Below are 21,734 nucleotides of genomic sequence, written 5' to 3' on the forward strand. Positions count from 1 at the left end.
ATTATTATTATTATTATTATTATTATTTCTTTTTTAAGTAAATGCTCAGGGGGTTATCCCCGGTAGTCCGACTCTACCGAGGGCCTCACCTGAGCGCCAAATCGTAACTGCTGCGATGCTTCATCAACAAGATGATCAGCATGCGCAGCAGGCCAAGTTTCGTTGCCTTAGGAGACGGAGGGACCCGAGAATAACAGCCTTTTGCATCCGCGATGCCAGAAACTCAACTTGCGCTGAACAAGTTGGTATTCTAGCTAGTGCAGACACAAACGACTGTTTCATTCCTCCTAGGACGCCAACAATGAGGACGACAAGTTTGACACGGTAACCTGGGTGAAGTTTGCCAATTTCGAACAGGAGATCCTGATATATCTCGTGTTTGTGCTCTTCTTTAACCGTGATGTTATACTCAGCAGGAGCTGAAAACTCGATGACATAAATGTCACGAGCGGTTTTATCGAAGAGCACAATATCAGGTTTGTTGTGATCTATTTTCCCTTGTTGTGATTTATTATTATTATTATTATTATTATTATTATTATTATTATTATTATTATTATTATTATTATTATTATTATTATTATTATTATTATTATTATTATTATTATTATTATTATTATTATTATTATTATTATTATTATTATTATTATTATTATTATTATTATTATTATTATTATTATTATTATTATTATTATTATTATTATTATTATTATTATTATTATTATTATTATTATTATTATTATTATTATTATTATTATTATTATTATTATTATTATTATTATTATTATTATTATTATTATTATTATTATTATTATTATTATTATTATTATTATTATTATTATTATTATTATTATTATTATTATTATTATTATTATTATTATTATTATTATTATTATTATTATTATTATTATTATTATTATTATTATTATTATTATTATTATTATTATTATTATTATTATTATTATTATTATTATTATTATTATTATTATTATTATTATTATTATTATTATTATTATTATTATTATTATTATTATTATTATTATTATTATTATTATTATTATTATTATTATTATTATTATTATTATTATTATTATTATTATTATTATTATTATTATTATTATTATTATTATTATTATTATTATTATTATTATTATTATTATTATTATTATTATTATTATTATTATTATTATTATTATTATTATTATTATTATTATTATTATTATTATTATTATTATTATTATTATTATTATTATTATTATTATTATTATTATTATTATTATTATTATTATTATTATTATTATTATTATTATTATTATTATTATTATTATTATTATTATTATTATTATTATTATTATTATTATTATTATTATTATTATTATTATTATTATTATTATTATTATTATTATTATTATTATTATTATTATTATTATTATTATTATTATTATTATTATTATTATTATTATTATTATTATTATTATTATTATTATTATTATTATTATTATTATTATTATTATTATTATTATTATTATTATTATTATTATTATTATTATTATTATTATTATTATTATTATTATTATTATTATTATTATTATTATTATTATTATTATTATTATTATTATTATTATTATTATTATTATTATTATTATTATTATTATTATTATTATTATTATTATTATTATTATTATTATTATTATTATTATTATTATTATTATTATTATTATTATTATTATTATTATTATTATTATTATTATTATTATTATTATTATTATTATTATTATTATTATTATTATTATTATTATTATTATTATTATTATTATTATTATTATTATTTCTTTTTTAAGTAAATGCTCAGGGGGTTATCCCCGGTAGTCCGACTCTACCGAGGGCCTCACCTGAGCGCCAAATCGTAACTGCTGCGATGCATCATCAACAAGATGATCAGCATGCGCAGCAGGCCAAGTTTCGTTGCCTTAGGAGACGGAGGGACCCGAGAATAACAGCCTTTTGCATCCGCGATGCCAGAAACTCAACTTGCGCTGAACAAGTTGGTATTCTAGCTAGTGCAGACACAAACGACTGTTTCATCCCTCCTAGGACGCCAACAATGAGGACGACAAGTTTGACACGGTAACCTGGGTAAAGTTTGCCAATTTCGAACAGGAGATCCTGATATATCTCGTGTTTGTGCTCTTCTTTAACCGTAATGTTATACTCAGCAGGAGCTGAAAACTCAATGACATAAATGTCACGAGCGGTTTTATCGAAGAGCACAATATCAGGTTTATTATGCTCGATTTTCCGCGTTGTTGCGAATGGCACGTTCCAATAAATGCGGCAACGGTCATTCTCAACAACTTGCGGAATATCTCCTGGCAGATAAGGCAGCACTGGTGTTTTATCGATACCGTGCGTATGTCTAAGGTGGTAGTAAAGTACTCGCAGAGCAGCATTATGACGCTGGATGTATGCACTTCTTGCCAGCACAGGACATGCTGACAAGAGATGCATAAGCGTCTCAGGATGTTGCTTACACACCCTACACGATGTGTCGGGTAGCTGCATCTGGAGTACTTTCGCACGGTATTCGAGGGTATTGATTACACCATCTTGGCAGGCAAAAATATATCCTTCGGTCTCGGACATCAGGCCAGCTGACTTAAGGAAGGAAAACGTCAGCTGGGTGGACAAGCCATGGTCACGCACGTGTTTAAAGAACACGCTGTGCATGGACTTGTCCATGTGTGTACTGAGCAGTTTTTGCTGCTCAGCATTCCTGACGACACTCTTAAATTCCTCCTTAGGGAGTTCAATAAGAGGGTTTACTCTTCCGAGACCGAGGGATTTTGCCGCGTACTTTGCTGCCTTATATAAGAACGCTCCCTTCTGCAGATTCTCATGACTATGAACAATCTGCATAAGGAAGTCGTCCTCATCTGCAGTGAAATTGACAACTTCGTATGTTAAACCCAAAACCAAACGATCGTGTAGACACTCCAAGCTCTGTAGACCTCTCCCTCCGATGTGCCGGGAAAGGTATAATCTGGTGACTGAGGATTTAGGGTGCATGCTCCGATTGATATTCATGACTTTGCGTGTCTTGATATCGAGATCCCTAAGCTCTTTTCGGGTCCATTTAAGGACACCGAACGAGTAGAGTAGTACTGGGACAGCAAGCATGTTAGTTGCAGAGACTTTGTTTTTTCCGGAAAGTTCTGATGACCAGATTTTCCGGAGTCTCCGTCCATACTCGCTGCAGAGAGTCGTTTTGATTTTCGAGACATCCTGCATAGGACTCCCGTCAATCCCTAGATATTTGTACGACTCTCCGGCGTCAAGATGGTCAATGACGCTCCCATCTACTAATATAATAATAATACTTATTATTATTATTATTATTATTATTATTATTATTATTATTGTATCAAACAACTACTATTTATTTAATTTCGAAATATATGTTTGCTATTTTCTTTTTTTTTTTTTTTTAGAATAAACAACTATTGTTAAATTATTGCAAAACATTTGTAATATAAAAATATATAAAACATATGAAAATAAATAAAACTTTTTCTAATATACTAAACAATGTCAATAAATTTTTATGTAAACTTTAGTTTAAATTTTTAGATAAGGAATATTTTATTATTGATTTCGATTTAAGAGGCAAAAAATGAATTTTTTAGTCAAATTAAACTGACAAGGAAATGATTAAAATATCAAGTGAAGCGTGTTCTGACACGTATTAATCTATAAGCAGGATCGGAACATATTATTTGTATTATTATTTTTTTACGAAACTTTTGAACGGGTAAACCGATTTTGATCTCCGAAGTGTCATTCAACGCGGCTTATTAATTCCTACAAGATGTTAAAAATTGAGCTTGATCGATACGGTGCGTTCGGAGATATTCTAAAAATAAAAATTTTTCAAAAATGTTTTTTATTTTTGATAACTTATAATATCCTCGATGGATTGATTCCAAAAACTAATCTGCTCTAAAACTTTATAATCCGCGTCGAATGCCACCTCAACCATAAAAATCGGTTTATTCGTTCAAGAGAAACCGTTGTCGATAGAACTAAAGAAAATTTTTAACTTCCCGCTAAGAAAATTGTAAATTTTAAAAAATTTGGGAAGTTATTGTTTTCACCCCGATTTTCGAAAATCGAGTTTTCATCAGATGTCGACGTTTTGAGGTCCTAAGAAGCTATTCTGACTATTTTCAGAGTGATGTCCGAGTGTGTGTATGTATGTATCTATGTGTGTGTGTGTGTTTGTGTGTGTGTGTGTGTGTGTGTCTGTGTGTGTAAACTCTTTGTAACTTTTTAACTAATGAATCGATTTGAATGGTTAAAGCGGCAATCGAAAGAGCTTGTTAGAGTAGAACTCAATAAAACAGGTCGATTGCCGCCTCAACCATCAAAATCGGTTAATTCGTTCGCGAGGTATCGTGGGAGATAGAAATGCTAAAAAACGGTTTTTTTCGATAACAATGGCATACAAAAGTATTTTCGAGCTCGAAGAGCTCGAAAAAGCATCCGCAACAATGTTGTCGAGCTCAAGGAGCTCGGAAACAGCGGGAAGTTTCGGGCACTTTTGGAATTTCTTAAAAACGACTAGATTAATCAATTTCAAAATCTGATTAGCTCTAGAACTCAATAAAACGCGTCGATTACCGTCCCATCCATCTCAATCGGTCAGTTCGTTCAAGAGATATTGTTGGAGAAAAAAATGGTAAAAAACGATTTTTTTCGAATATCTTCGAAAAAATTAAATCGATCGATTTTCAATTCTAATTAGGTCTAGAACCAAGCAAAGCGTGCCGATTGCCACCACAACCATCTCAATCGCATAACTCGTTCGAGAAATATCGTTGGAAAAAGAAATGGCAATAAAAGGTTTTTCGCGAATATTTTTAAAACGATTGCACTAATCATTTCCAAAATTTAATTAGCTCGGAAAATTATTGAAACGGGCTGATTACTACATTGAACATCAAAATCCGTTGATTAGTTTAAAAGATATCGACGACGAAGAGTTGAAAAAATAACATTTTTATCATTTTCCCCGAATAAATCATAATGTAATGTACTATAATCCGAGTAGAATCCTGGCTACTGAAGATGAGTTTAGAGCCAGTCACTAGCTCAGCGTTAGTAGCTAGCAGATTTAGCTAATCACGAGCTCACTGTTGGCTAATTTTTTTTTCAAAAATATTTTTAGCTCACCGATATCTCGTGAGTGAACAATATTCATTATTTACAGATGGCGCAGTACGAGAATAAAATCCTGACTCATTATTACATCTCAGTTGGCTCGGAATAATTATTTATAGGTGGCGTTGTTTTTAAGTCAAAAGACGACTTACTACAAGCTTATGGCTGGCCATTATGTGTTATTTACAAATGGCGCTTTACGAAAATAAAATTCTGATTCATTATTATATCATAGTTGGCTAGGAATAATTATTTAAGGATGGCGTCGTTTTCAAGTCAAAAGACGACTCACTACGAGCTGATAGCTGGCCATTATTTATTATTCACAGGTGGTACTGTGAACACTGGCCTATCATTACCTCACAGTTGGCTCAAAATAGTTATTTATAGATAGCGCAGTTTTGAAATTAAAAGATGACTCACTGTAAACTCATTGCTGATCACTATTTATGATTTACGGATGATGCTATATAAAGAGAATTTGCTAACTCGATTGTTATCGATTTGTTATCGATTCTTAACCAGATAATATTTTTTGTTTAAGATGACCAACTTATTATCAGCTTAATAAGCATCAGCTTTATGGAAACAATATATCAACCTAACCTTAAATAAGTATAGACGGCGTAAAATAATGATATAATTGTAACTCACTAGTATCTCATGGTTGTCCAACAAAAATGAGTTATAGATAGAGCTGTACAAAAAATAAATTTTACCTAATCAGTATCTCATAGTTATCTGGTCGCTAATAATTACAGACGGCGTTACATAATAATGTAACTGTAACTCATCAGCATGTCATGGTTATCTCGTCGCTAATATTTACAGGTGGCGCTACATAAAAATATAACTGTAGCTCATCAACATCTCATGGCTGTCCAGTTAACATTACTTACAGATGGAGCTGTACAAAATAGTATATTACACACCTACCTCAGAAGAGGTTTTGGCACCCTCCATTGGGCGTCAGACCAAGCAAGTGCCACCCTCTACTTGGGTTCTGAGACTATTACTCCAACCGTTAGCGGTGCCCGCATGTTTTGCACCTTGTAACATGTGGCAACTCCGTGGTTGCAGGAAGCTAATAGGCACCTCTGTGCGGGCGAAGCCAACTCCTTTCGTATGTCTAAAAAATTCAAGGATAATAGCCTGTACACAATACTATCACTAGCTACAGCTAGCTATAGTGATATTAACTTGGTGATGACGGTAGAGGGCAATCTTTTAATAGTTGCCGTCCTAGATCCAAGTGGGATAAGGTGGAAGAAACCCTTGTAGGGTAATGAGTTATGCTGCAACTCACCACTTATCTGCAGCCTGTAGACCTATAAAGGGAATCGGTACCATGGGGGCCCCATTCCAAGCCCCATTTCGGCCAGAGTCTCTTTATTTCTTGAGATGGAAGGAGTGGGGGGCCCGAGTGAGGTAGTAGTGGTGGCTGTGGTTAGATACCACACGCAATGGGGATTTTTGATTATACCCCCGGTTAATGTCCGCTCTTGGTCGTCTTTTCAGCTAGGAGTGTCGTCTGGGTGGAAGATGGGAGATTTCGCAGCGCGAGTATGCCCAAAAAGGGTGAGGTATCGGCCTCCCGTCAAACAGAGGGGGGCTTAACAGCTATTGGATATAAATTTGAATAAATCCACTGGCTTGCTCTGATCAATCCGCCATCCTCGCAGATTTGAATCACGGTGGAAACACGGTAGGTTTGTTCCATTTTACCACTGTGATTACGCGGTGTATCCACCGTGATTCCACGGTGGCTTTGCCACCGTGTATACACTGTGTTTCTACTGTGATTACGCGGTGGATACACCGTGGAACCACGGTGGTGAAATGGCACAGAACCACTGTGGAATCACGGTGGATACACTGTGTATCCACGGTGGTAAAATGGAACAAACCCACCATGTAACCACGGTGTTTCCACCGTGATTCAAATCTGCGAGGGCATCGGCTAAGATGGCGTTACATAGTGAGGTTATGGCCGGCCAGTTTTACTAGGCAGTGATGAGGTATGACTCAAATTTTAGCTACGGGCTGGGCATCTATAAGTTTCAATTTTACTCGGGAATGTGTTTGAGCTTGAAAAGCTCATAAGAAAATAATAGTATCCTCAAGTATTTTCGAGCTCGAAAATGTGTTCACAGAATAGTTTCGAGCTCAAGGAGCTCGAAAACAGCGGGAAGTTTTGGGGCTGGCTCACAGGGTCAACCGATATACAGCTTTTTTATTATCATTTCATAACATTAATTATTTTTTTTTAATATGAATTTTTATTTAACTTTTAAAATATTAATGTATTTCTTTATTACTTATTTTCAGTTAAAAATTTTTTTTGAAATATCCCACCTTTTTGTCTTTGGTGTCACTGTTTTTTCTCAATCCTACTGCCATGCTAGAGCTGCTGCCAGTAGTTAATGGAGAAAAAAAAATGAAAAAAATGATATCAGTAAAAATAAAAATGGCAGCTAACTTTTTCGTGAATAATAAGTTTTTACGTTTATTATTAATTACAATTAAACAAAAAAGATTGAGATAGTGATTTTTAGAAGGGTTCTTGTGATCAAAAGTACAAAGATATTCAAAAAAAAAAATTAAGTCGATAAGTCGTGTTTTTCGAAAGTTATCTTAATTAGACAAGTCCAAACACTACAATTGACGCACCAGTGGTTTCGGACCAAATCAATTTTTTAAAATTAATTTCATTATAAATCATCTGAACATTATATTGAAAAATGTTCCTTAATAAATTTCCTTTAAGATGGTATACTTTTAACAAATTTGGTGTACTATAAAGAAGGTAGAGAGGATTTAAAGTCAGTAAAAGGTTCGAGAGCGAAAGAGTAACAGTAAAGCACACTTAACGCTTTCGCAATTGAGGTGTGCAATAATTAATATGTTGTAGTTTGAGTGTAGGAGGAAGATAAATTTTGTACTGTCTTAATAACCATGAATGGAAGAAAAAGTGTTATTGTACAGAGTTGATCAAACAAATCAGATTAATCGTCTTGATTGATATTACTATCAAGAGTCTCACGATGGTTTTGAGTGACTGAATTGATCGAAGAGGTCAATGATCGTACTGTAAGAAAATATTTGTCATCACACAGTATCGCTTAGTATGTATATATGTGTATAATATATACCTATGGTACAATTTAATTATTGATAATAATAAAACGAATAGTAGTATTTCTTTTGCCTTGATTTATATAATAATACGACATATGAAATAACTGACATACTAGCAATGTTTTTCGTGAATAAAGCACACTGCGCGTGACCGTGAGTTGGATATCAAAGCGAATTGTGGGTGCGCAGAACCTAGACTGGTGAGGGGTGTCGGTGTGAGGTGTGCGGAGATCGCAGAATAAGGCAAGGGTATGTAGTGAGGTAAGGGGTCATATTCTGAGGGGTTGTATGGCGGGTAGTTGTAAAAGTAGTGGTAGTGATGATGGTGGTGGCTCGTGGTGTCCCTCGAAAGTCCGTCAGTACTAGATTCAGTTGCTAAAGCCGACTCGGCGTCGACATCGGTGTAGCTCGTGAACACGCGGTTATTTGTTTTTCACAGCTGTTCATTTTACTCTTCTCAATACTTTTTAAATACTTGTTAGTTTTTATAAAAAGAAAGATAATTAATGTGCTGTAATATTTAATAACTACATTAAATATTTTTTTAGCCGAAAATAATAGTATTATATTAAAATAATTTTTTTTAGTGATGCCATATGTTTGGAAAAGTTAACATGTTTTCTCATGTGCCGTTTATTCTATAGATGTTTACAGGCCTCGTGGACCATATACACTGTTAGTATACATAGATAATTATTTTTTACAATCAACTGTTGATTGATTTATTGTTTTTTTACTTTTTTAATAAATATTATTGGTAATAAAATTACTCGATGTACTACAATACAATAAAATTAATTTACCATAGTAAAATTGTATTATCTAGCCATTGTTTGTTTGCAAAATAACTTTTTGAAATTATAAATTAATATAATTTGAGTTGCAAAATAAAATTTGTTTGCTCGCAGTGAGTTGATTTGTTTTTTATAAAATAAACATAAACACAATTAAATTAAAACAAACAGTGTTATCAGTGGAATAAAATTTTTTGTTGGTTTTTTTGACATCAAGATGCATACATCTTACGGATGCGGATAAGCTTAGGGAAATGTGGTGAATGATCGTAACACAGTGGGCACTAATGGTATTATCCATTTGTCATTAAACTGGAAAGCAGTAAGGAGTTTGGTCAACTTAGTGGAACTAGGAAACTACTGCAAAGCGGTGGAAGTTGGTAGTGATGCCGTGATGGGGTGCGGCTCAAGCTCGTTCTTCCTGACCACAACCCTCGTGGGCGCACTTCTCTCGATCTTCTTGCTACTACAGACATCCGGCGCGACGCGTAAGTCTACTATCTAAACCATCTGTCACACACTATTTACGGTTAATTTCTCTCTCGACAAGTTTGTACATTACCTGTAAGTTTAATTAACCCGTATTTCCTCACTCTCGATCTAAGATTAGTATTTCAACAACACTAAATAAATGTAAACAAGGATGTATATAGATGTATAATTGTATGTACAAATTATCCCTCTGAGGCAATAGTAAACAGTTAAATTTTTTACTCTGTTATATTCTTGAATGTTCGAAAAAAAATATATAAAAATAAGAGAATTGTTATTGATGGCTTACGAGGTAGCGCTAAAACGGTCTTTTAAAATAGTTAAGTAGTACCGCGTAGAGTCCTGGATCCTGGAAGAAAAACGATGACAGTATGTATTATAGCTGATTCTTTGCATTCGTGAAAACGCTAGGGTGTGACGGTACAGTATATCTAAAAACGCTTCGGTAAATACGTTCAAAGAACGTGCCAGCTATAATCGCTGCTGTGTGGCCAAAGAAACTGCCATGGATTCTCTTTTGTTATTATTAAAAACCCGCTTTTTTTTATTTTCTCCCTCTACCTTTCGTCTTTTCATGCTCGACGGTATTATCGCCTCCTCGACTCTACTACTTGCTTCTTTATGTACTTGAAAAAGTATTCATTGTTATCATCATGATAATTATCTTTGCTATTGTACTTTTGAATTTGTTTTTTTTTTCAGTTTTTTTTCCGCAAATACATACAGAATTTCACGACTTTTTTCGTTCAAACATTTTTCTCTTTGGTTTTTTTTTTCTTTAATAATAATAGAAATTTTAGTTTTTTTGTTTGTCTTGTTCCCACAAAGAGTAGATGCTGCTGTAAAATGAATTTTCATTCATTTTTAATACTTTCTTCTATTATTATTATTTTTAGTTTGTTTTTTAATTCATAAGCGTCAGTAAATTGTCATTTTTATCTTGCAAAAGTTTACTTTATCTAGACAACAAAATATCTAATTTTGTAATCATTTCAACAGTTTATTAAATTATATTATTTGTAAAATCCGTTATTAGTATAAAACCTAATGTAAATATTTTAGTTATATTTTAATATTATCGTTATTATTATATAAGAGGTAGAATAAAATAATAAAGTTGAATTGTGTAGGTGTTTATAAATCCCAAATGCCCATGCTATTATCAAATGGTATTTAAAGCAACGTCCGCTTATCTCTTGCCCGGCAGTTTATTCTTGCTCACTGAGTTTGAATAATGTTTGTTATGGAAACGAACGATATGTCATTCACAATTCCATTGGTCGAGAATCACACGATAATTATATGCAGAAATTTATTAATTCTCTTCGAATACAATATTATTTAATTAAATTACAGCCAGCATGATTAAAGTCATATAAGTACAAATGATTAATTATAATTGAATATTGGATTCATTATAAAAAAAAGGGGAAACAAAAATAAAAATAATAATAAAAATAATAATAATGATAGTCAATAAATAAAAACCATCCGGTGATTTAGACAAAAAAAAATGTTAATTATTTATTTATTTACGCAACGTTTCGTTGAGTATCTCAACTTCCTCAGGCATCTATAAGACACAATTTACAATACAATAATATTAAAAATTATATTTATGAATAACAATACATTACTCGTCAGTCAATTAAAATCTAAACAATAGTTACCATGAATATTATTATCAACATATTGCCATTAATATATTTAAGCATTGCTGTTAATGGGTTGCAACAACGTCACTTATAGTGTATTTAGTTTTATACAATTCAATATTCATTAATAAATATATATGATTATAATTTATTATGTGAAAACAATAATAATAATTATTATTATTTGATTAAATAATAATAATTAAATATTATTATAGTCTAATAAAACACTATTAAGAAAAGCAATGATGCGACTGTACACTTCATAAATGAACTATGTCTCTTTCAAATACATGAAATGAAAATATATACACTAATGCCTTCTAGAGGATAATATCTGAATCTGAAATTTGTGCGCGCGCTATATATATTATTGAAATAGATAAATAACTCAATTCCAAAATAAAGGAACTTAAACTTAATAATAAACTCGATTCCATGAATAACTGTCTAAGTATTATACATTTTTGACATTATTAAGTTTATGTTTCTGGATTAAATTATTATATAGACAACTGAGGCCATCATTGTCCGTTTTTAAATTAACCGTGTTATTTAATCGTATATAAATTATCTCACTAATGTTGCGTTTAAATCTAACTCTTTCTGTGTCCAATATTTTTACCTTATCGAAGAGAAATTTATGTCCAGTTTCAAGGCAATGCATTGTTTGTGCCGTTTGATTACGGTTATTAATATTATTGTTATTTCTATTATTCTGCCTACAACTATACTCATGTAGAGCCTATTCTAGAGCCTAAATACTTACAACAATAATAATGATAATAATAATAATAAATAATTAGATGATTTAAATCGCAGGTATGAGGGCCAAAGAAAGAAAAACAGTTAAAAGTTAGATTATGCCGGTGTACGACGTTTTGTCTATTTCTTTAGACTTTTTCAAGTGAACAATAATTATAATTAATATCAAAATAATATTTTATTGAAGACTATATAATGCGCTGTTATCGTCTCACTCATTTGAAGACTAACTTTACCTTATCAAAAGAATCCATGTAGGAATCCAGCTTGGATTCCTATGTGGATTCCCATATGCCGTTTTCAGATGGATTCCCATATGATTTTCTACAGGAATATGAATCTGTTCTTTTATTTGCATACGCTTCTTATACAAATCCATATACTACTATATTAATTCCTATGAATTACATATATCCATACTTTTCTATATAGATTCCTATGGATTCCCATGCAATCCCACATGAATTTTCTTAATAGGGTTGTATTTAACATTACATGTCGACTTTTTCTACAGTACCCTCAACCATCATTTTTGGCATCAATACCCTAACTATTATATAATTTTTCAAATTTTTCTGATAAATAAATATAAATATAATAAAATTGTCAATTCTAACAAATATAAATAAATAAAATATTGTAATAAATAAATAAATATATTTGTTTGCATTGCACGTTATCAGTCATGAAGTCATAACATAAATAGTTTTTCCTTTTTTGGTCCCCATACCTACGATGTAAATCATCTGATAAAAAGTATTTTACCATTGAGTAATCTTGCAGCCAAACAAAATTTAATATTAAAGTACTTAAATCGATAGCTGAAATCAAAATTATGATGACAAATACATGTACGTAAAGTTTTAAAAAATGTGATTACTATTTTTATTAGACTTACAGTCTTTAAAATTTTAGCATTCGAATAATTTGTCATAAAACTTTAAAATGCTTCGTTTTTTTACTTTTATTACTTCGTGCTTTACGTGCAATTGACTGTTTGAAACATCAGTTCAGTGATACACTTCAATGACTTAGATGAGTTGCGATTAATGTGAAAACTTGGAAGCAGAGACATACATAAAATGAAGTAAACTTGAATTTATACATTGAACAATACATTAAAGATTTACCTCTTGAATATACAAGAAAAACGCTCAACTATTGTATTTTATATTTGCATTAAATCAACTGAAAAATGAGCAAACAAACAAAAAATATAAAATTTACATATATAAATATGTAAAATCCAGTAAATATACAAATAAATAAAGAAAATTTTTATGTGTCTATATATAACATCAGGAACAAGAGAAATTTCGTTCTCGACGAACATTGAATAGTGGACAGTTGATGTAATGAGACTGGTTAGTATAAGAATCGATGATCCGGACGTTTCGGACACTATCGTTACATTTACGCCTGGATGAACTCGTTCAATCGCCATGAGCAATAGTTATAGTGGTGTCTGAATTTGTGGTAGCGATACTAAATGTGGGATATGAGGATTTCAAACGTTTATTCAGTTCTGTAAATATATATACATATGTATATATATATATATATATATATATATATATATATATATATATATATATATATATATATATATATACACATATATATATGCTAGTTGATCGTGTATTCTCAGTTTTTTTTATAACGAACTACGCGAAAGCCCAAACCACTTCAACTATTCTATGTCACGCACGACGAATTACCGTTTAATCGTCGAATGTTGCATGCTTGTATGCGTAATAACGTTGACCTGTATGCATCCTGTGATGTGTATGGTGACGTGGTCAAACAATTGTGCGTTCGCGTCCTCTGATATTGCATCCCGCAGACCAAATACACCTCTCAGCCATTAGTTTACCTGCATTATATAAATTACTCAACATATATTTTACTTTATAATATAAACTTATGCACATTTGATATTTTTCTAATGTTAGAAATAAATATGAATATTTATAGTATGAAATATTGTATCATTATTATTATTATTATTTATGTGTATATTAAAGGAATTTAAACTGCAAAAAAAAAAGTTCAATCATGTGTTTTTGAAAGTTTTTCTATTTATGAAACTAATCATCAGCAGGTATTTGATCGAGCAAATGAAATTTTGATATTATCCGCTTGAGTAAATTGAACGTTGATGAATCGTAAAATTGTGCAATGTATACCACAGAAAAAGAAATAGATAAATTCATATTGAATTGAAAATAGAATATTTATAAACAAGTATTGATAAAACATAATACTTGCATATTAAATTTTATTTTATATTATTTTAAAATGAACTATCTCAATATTTTATTTTTCAAATCACACATCTGCAATTATCATGTGAAATTGGTAATTGTAATTTAATTGATAATTATTACAATTAAATTTAATCCCTGAATGTTTTTAGTATTGTAAAACAAATTGCTGTAACGTCTTTTTGAATTCTACGAGTTTTAATTTTGATATATTTTTTTAATGAAATAAAAATCTTTTATTCAAATAATTAATTTAAACAGCTGAATCCGATTAATTTAAAAATTAAATCAAATCTATGGTTCAATTAACCCTTTCAATTGCCGTATAATTTATTAAGCTCAATTGATTCAATTGAGAAATACCGTATGAAAATAATCACTTAATTTTTTAGTTCTTTCGTAATGATACCGTTTAAACGAATTATCTGATTTGAATGAACCGTACGCTAATTGAAACACTTTAAAGATATAGTTGTTCATTATTTTTGAAGTCAATTGAAGATTTATAAACTAGTTAACGATTATTTTTATTTTCTAATAATTAACCAATGACTCATTAAATTCATTAAAAAAATGTAACACAGAAATTTTATTACGCATGCGAATAGTATATGTATTGAGAAAAACGTATATATTTTTCATTAAAATTAGAAAAAAAGCAAACTCTACAGTGAATAGAAAATTTTAAGATTTCTTGTATTATTTAAATAAAAAAAAAAAAAAAAAAAAAAAACATAGTTAGAAATTTGTTATTAGTAACTCTTGTTACCCTTTTTCTTTTTAATTGCACACCTCAAGCTCCCATAATTTTCGAACGGATGGATTTATCAAAAGAAGATAACCCTGATTAAAAAAAATGATTAAAAAGTATTTAAAATGATTTGTTTTTTAATCATTTTAAATACTTCTTAATCCTTCAAATCATTTCTAATCCTGTCTCTTATGGACATTTAACGTGTGAAATCATTTTAAATCATTTTTTTTTTAATCAGGGAAGAGACTTATTATGTAGAGCGTTCGATTCTCGACAAAAATATTTAATGGACATTATATACAGTGCAATTTATGGTTCATTAGTTACAAAAATCAGAAGAAAAATTTTTTTTCTCTGTGTTATTCTTATCGGAAATCGAAAAGTGCGATCCGCACAACTCTAATAATATTGATATTAAGGACTCATATTTTCAAAGGCCTATTTTGGCATCTAAGCGAAAATTTTGAGCCTGGTTTCGAGAAAAAAAAAAAATGTTTTTTTCTCGAAACGCCCTAATATATATTGTAGATATAGCGATTTACAAATCGAAACTCAGATTAATGTTTTTTTTTCTCCCGTTAACAGGTTTCTTGAGGGATGTCTTGTGTTTATTAAGTAAAAGATGATTATAGTAAAAAGTTAGAACCCTCACGGTTTTAATGTAAAAAGTTTTTTATTGTTACATTTGTGATTGAGGTGCCCGAGGTTGATGTTATTTGAATTAGAAAATTTTTCACATACCAATGTCTTTCTGCATAATTACCAAATTTTGTGCCGTAAAATTGTTTAATTAACTTTTCATCATTACACTTGCTATGAGCGGTTCATTTGCATAACACTACTCAACCACCAGAAGGGTGCTAGAGTGTAAGTGAGAAACACGGGAGGAAAGTTCTTACCATTATCACGATCTACCGTTTTGTCAAACACATTCAGTTAAGAGAGCGAATAGAGTGATCTCATATAGCTGTCCGTATACATACAGAAACTATCCATTTGCCACCGCTCGTAGTTAGATAGCTGTCTTCACTATATGGTGTTCCTCAACTATTAACTAACCTCTTAATTGGGTGCAGTATATAGTGTGTTAGTATGAAAATTGTTTCGTTACACGAAAAAAAAATTAAAGTTAAATTTATGATACTCAAATCGTGATTTTTCCTATTGATTTTGTAGTGGTAGACTATACCTTTAAAATCATAATTTTGTGTTGTAAATTTCATTCAAGAAATAATACTTCTGTCACGTAACACAAAGTCTTAAGCTCTTTAGCATAAATTACCATGTGAACATCGTAAAATTTGAGAGTTTGATGTGCTTCATTAAAAGAAGCGATTTAAAACGATTAGGAAAAAAAAAAATTTGAATACTTTTTAATGCTTTTGAATACTTTTAAATCGCCCTTCTTATAAGCATTTAACATTGCAAATCGTTTCGAATCGTTTCTTTTAATCAGGTTATATATCTATATATCTATATATCTATATATATATATATATATATATATATATATATATATATATATATATATATATATATATATATTAGGGCGATCCAAAAAATAACAAACTTTTTTTTTTTCTTCCAAACAGGTTCAAAAGTTTTATTTAGATAAGAAAAGACGCCTGTGAAAATTAGAGCTCCTAATATTAACATTAAGAGGTTCCTCATCGCACTTTTCTATCGTTATTACAAAATATCACCAGACCTTTTTTGTAGACAATTTTATTCCCTAAAAGTTATTTCAAATAAGGTTTTTTCGAATTCCGCATTGTTTTCTAGTTATTTTTATTTTAATGTCAAGCTCTTAAAATCGATCAGAAGACTATTTTTTTATGAGCATGACATTAAAATAAAAATAACTAGAAAACAATGCGGAATTCGAAAAAACCTTATTAGAAATAACTTTTAGAGAATAAAATTGTCTACAAAAAAGGTCTGGTGATATTTTGTAATAAGTCTGATAGTTTCGCCGGAAAAGTAGAAAATCTCAAAATTTAATATGAATTCGACTTCAACCTCAAATAACTTTTGAACAAATAGATTCCTCAAAAAATGATAAAAATCTTTTTTTGTAGAGCATTCAATTCCCTACAAAAATATGCCTGCCATTTATTCCTATGACGCATCGTTAGCTACTTATAAAAATCAGAAGACGTAAAAAAAATTTTTCCCATGTTATTCTTATGGAAAATAGAAAAGTGCGATGAGGAACCTCTTAATGTTAATATTAAGAGCTCTAATTTTTACAGGCGTCTTTTTTTATCTAAATGAAACTTTTGAACCTGTTTGGAAGAAAAAAAAAAATTTGTTATTTTTTGGATCACCCTAATATATATATATATTGAAATATTTATAGGTTTCATATCAATGAAATCTGATCAGATTTAATCATACATAGACATATATAACTACATATAGGTTTATATCAGTCACGTCTGATCAGATCTAATTATATATAGGCCTATATTTAATTACATATAGGTTTGTATCAATCATGTCTGATCAGATCTAATCATGTACAGACTTATATATGATCATATATGGGGTTATAACAGCTAGGTATGATTATATCTAATTATATATAGACTTATAGATGATCAGATCTGATCATATATAGACTCATATATGGTTATATATGAAGTTATAACAGCCAGGTATGATCATATCTAATTATACATAGACTCATATATAATCAGATCTGATCATATATAGACTTATATATGGGCTTATAACAGCCAGGTATGATCAGATCTAATTATGTATGGGGTCATATATAATTATATATGACCCCATTTATAATCATGCATGATTATATATAACTTTATATATGATTATATATAATCATATATGATCATATATATGAACATATATAATCATATATGATTAGACAAAACCTTTTTTCATCGGGTTGTGAATATTTTATCTGAATCTACCAATTTTTGTTCTACGTGTATTAAGTTTTACCCCCCAATATATCATTTATTTAAACCTATTGAGGTTATGATAAAAAATTACTTGCACTTCGAATAAAATTTCGAATCTATTGAAGTATTTTCTATTTTAAACTGCAGAGTAATATTTCAGTAGTCTTCGTTAATCTTCGGTTAATATCGGCTTCGATTAAATGTCTTATTTTATTTTGCTTGCGACAATTTTCTTACATGTTACGCACACAAACGTATGCTTGTAAAACAAGACGATCTCTTTATTTCTCTATAACTTAATATTTATTTTTAAATTTAAAAAAATTTTGTATCTTTTCATTTTCAACACCCTGATAAAAAAAGATTATATATGAGTATATATGAGTATATATGATTATATATTAGATCATATATAATTATATGTAATCATATATGGAATTATATATGATTAATAGGGTGGTCCTTATTTTGGACATATTTGAATTTCTATGCTCCCAGAGGCTTATGTGGTTCGAAATAAATAAAAAAAAATATACTCAAAGGTTCAGGTCTTTATCTCAATTTTAACCCGTGCCGCACAGCGATGTAAGTTTCCCATTTAAATAACACGGGGTTTTAGGCATTGAACAATTAATTTTTTATTCCGGCTAAAGTAATTGTTCGAAAAATTTGAAACTCTGTAGACTTTATCCTTATATTACCAGCTACTCCTCAGAATTTTTACAGATTTTCAGCTACTATAAATTTGGAAGTACAGCATGATGAAAAAAAAGAAAAAAATTATTTTTTTTATTCTTAGCTAAAATTTTTTCAAATAACATATGAAATTACTCTGCATCCTTATGAGAAGTTCTTACTTTTTTTCATTCTCGCAACTAAGTGGGTGAACGGTATATCTTTGTTGCACTAATACAGTAATCAGGAACTTTGCATTAGTGTGCAGTAAAGTGTTCCTTAAAAGGATTTTTTGAATTTATTACGATCACTTTACAAACGGTTTCAATTGCGACTGAAAAAAATTCCCTTAAAAAGTTTGAGCTCTTAATTCCAACGGGATCACGTGCCTCAAATTTTGTTTTTGTGATTTTTCAAGTTTATTATATTTATTTATAGAAGCGATCTATTTTATTAATAAGTTATTATAGTTAGAAAATTGTAAATAAATAATTATTTCAATATTATAATACACAAAACTATCAACCTTTTGTTTATTATTTATAGCTCAAAACAAATAATAAACTTAAAGGTGAGCAGCTTATTTAAGCAAATATTGAAAGAAATTTAATTTATTGATAATATTTATTGAATGTTATACTAAGGCATAGTATGATTAGTGGCATAGATATACCGATCTCAGATATCAATTGAATGCATTATGTATTTATGAAAAAGACACAAAGTCAAATAACATAAAAAATAAAATTTCTTGAAAAAATCACAAAAAAAAATTTTGCAGTAACTCTTCCCGTTAGAATTAAGAGCTTAAACTTCAAGGGAATTTTTCATGTTGTAATTGAAACTATTTTGAGAGGTAATCGTAATAAATTCGAAAAATCTTTTTAAGATATACTCTACTGCTCATCAACGCACTATTGTCTTATTTAGCGAAGCGCGCTTTAATTTTTTGAAAATATTCGTTTGGTCATAAGAAAAACTCGTCCAAAGCTCCTGATTACTGTATTAGTGCAACACAGATATGCCGTTCACCCACTTGGGTGGAACTTTTGATAAGGATGCAGAGTGGTTTGATATGTTATTTAAAACAAATTTTAGATAGAAATAAAAAAATTTTGTTTTCTTTTTTTTCATCATGCTCTACCCCCAAAATTATGGTAGTTGAAAATCTGTCAAAATTCTGAGGAGCAGCTGGTAATATAAGGATAAAGTCTACAGAGTTTCAAATTTTTCGAACAATTACTTTAGCCGGAATAAAAAATTAATTGTTCAATGCCAAAAACCCCGTGTTATTTAAATAGGAAACTTACATCGCTGTGCGGCACGGGTTAAAATTAAGATAGAGACCTGAAACGTTGAGGATATTTTTTTTTATTTATTTCGAACCACATAAGCCTCTGGGAGCATAAAAATTCGAAAATGTCCAAAATAAGGACCACCCTAATGATTATACATGGAATTATATATAATTATATATGAACCTATATATAATTAGATCTGATCAGACCTGAATGATGAAGGCTAGGCATAATCATATATAAGTCTATATATGATCAGGTCTAATTATATATAGACTTATATATAATCAGATCTGATTAGATCTAACTGATGAAGGCTAGATATAATTATATATAATTCTATATATAATTAGATCTAATCAGATACGACTGATATGAACTTATCGGTAGTTATATATATATGTCTATGTATGATTAGATCTGATCAGACTTCAATGATATGAAACCTATAAATATTTGATTATGTATATAGCTCCAATATATATATATATATATATATATTAGGGTAATTCAAAAAACAAACAAATTTTTTTTTCTTCCAAATAGTTTCAAAAGTTTCGTATAGATAAAAAAAGACGCCTGTGGAAATTAGAGCTCTTAATATTAATATGACATTGTCCGCATTGCACTTTTCTATTTCCCATAAAAATAACATGGAAAAAAATTTTTTTAAGTCTTCTGATTTTTATAAGTAGCTAACGATGCGTCATAGGAATAATTGGCAGGCATATTTTTGTAGGGAATTGAATGCTCTACAAAAAAAGATTCTTTTCATTTTTTAAGGTATCGCTTTGTTCAAAAGTTATTTGAGGTTGAAGTCGAATTCATATTAAATTTTGAGATTTTCTTACTTTTTCGGCGAAACTATCAGGCCTATTACAAAATATTATGAGACCTTTTTTGTAGACAATTTTATTCCCTAGAAGTTATTTTCAATAAAGTTTTTTCGAATTCCGCATTGTTTTCTAGTTATTTTTATTTTAAAGTCATGCTCATAAAAAAAATAGTCTTCTGATCGATTATAAGAGCTTGACATTACCATTTCCGATTACCTTGGATGAGTTCGAAGATGAGCCATTTCGGCCAATAAGTTTAGCAGTTATAGTTAATTGAAACTTTGTAAAATTTTCAAAAAAAATTTGTTTGCCGCTTTAACTGGATGTAACTTCTAAACGGAAAGAGATAGCTTATTTTCGTTTGTTCTATGTGAAAGCTCGTTCGATTGCCTACAATTTTGACTATACAGCTCATTGATTTGACCATTTTTTCTAGTAGATAAATGGTTTTGAACATTTACAAAATATTATAAAAACTAATTTTATGCAGGTTTTCACTTTGATTATAGCCACAATTTCAAACCGATCACCTTGAAACTTAGTATACGTATTTTGTGGGTAACTACCTTGTTTGAGTTTGAAAATGAGCGCAATTGGTCGATTAGTTTAGAAGTTACAGCATTTCAAAATTTACAAAATGCCCAAAATTCATATTTTTACTTATTTTTCCTTCAATATCTTTTGAATGTGATAACTTATCGACTTTATATCAAATTCATCTGAAAGCTCTTCGAATAAGCTTTAAATTTCATGCCTATATATATGCCTAGACCACTGAAATTACTTTATTTACCATTCATTCAATGAAATTTTGCTATTGCATTAGCTCTCCTACTTCTTAGTACATTCATGGAGCTACTTAAATTCATATTATCGCAGTGTGACACTTATGAAATCTAAACATCTCAATTCAGTGGGT

General features: G+C 29.7%; 2 protein-coding genes across 6 annotated transcripts in view; one reads left to right on the plus strand and one right to left on the minus strand.

Annotated features, from left to right (window-relative positions):
* Nucleotides 1-1,008: 1,008 nt before the first annotated feature.
* LOC130678400 (probable serine/threonine-protein kinase clkA) lies at nucleotides 1,009-1,824 on the minus strand (the record flags this gene model as incomplete). The annotated part of the gene is made up of 1 exon (XM_057485562.1): nucleotides 1,009-1,824. A coding segment is annotated over one exon (816 nt), but the record flags the coding sequence as incomplete, so codon positions are not given.
* Nucleotides 1,825-8,670: 6,846 nt separating this feature from the next.
* LOC130662889 (hemicentin-2) overlaps nucleotides 8,671-21,734 on the plus strand; it is a 491,796-nt gene continuing 478,732 nt past the window's right edge. The window contains exons 1-2 of one of the 5 annotated variants that reach the window (XM_057461839.1): nucleotides 8,674-9,030; nucleotides 9,367-9,637. In XM_057461839.1, coding sequence (XP_057317822.1) covers nucleotides 9,544-9,637 — 94 coding nt within the window. In that variant the 5' untranslated portion in view covers nucleotides 8,674-9,030; nucleotides 9,367-9,543. Of the gene's footprint in view, nucleotides 9,638-21,734 lie in introns of all 5 variants that reach the window. The other 4 variants (XM_057461840.1, XM_057461843.1, XM_057461842.1 and 1 more) reach the window with 4 other exon arrangements.

This window comes from Microplitis mediator, chromosome 2 (assembly GCF_029852145.1).
Source record: "Microplitis mediator isolate UGA2020A chromosome 2, iyMicMedi2.1, whole genome shotgun sequence".
Taxonomy (NCBI): Eukaryota; Metazoa; Arthropoda; class Insecta; order Hymenoptera; family Braconidae; genus Microplitis; species Microplitis mediator.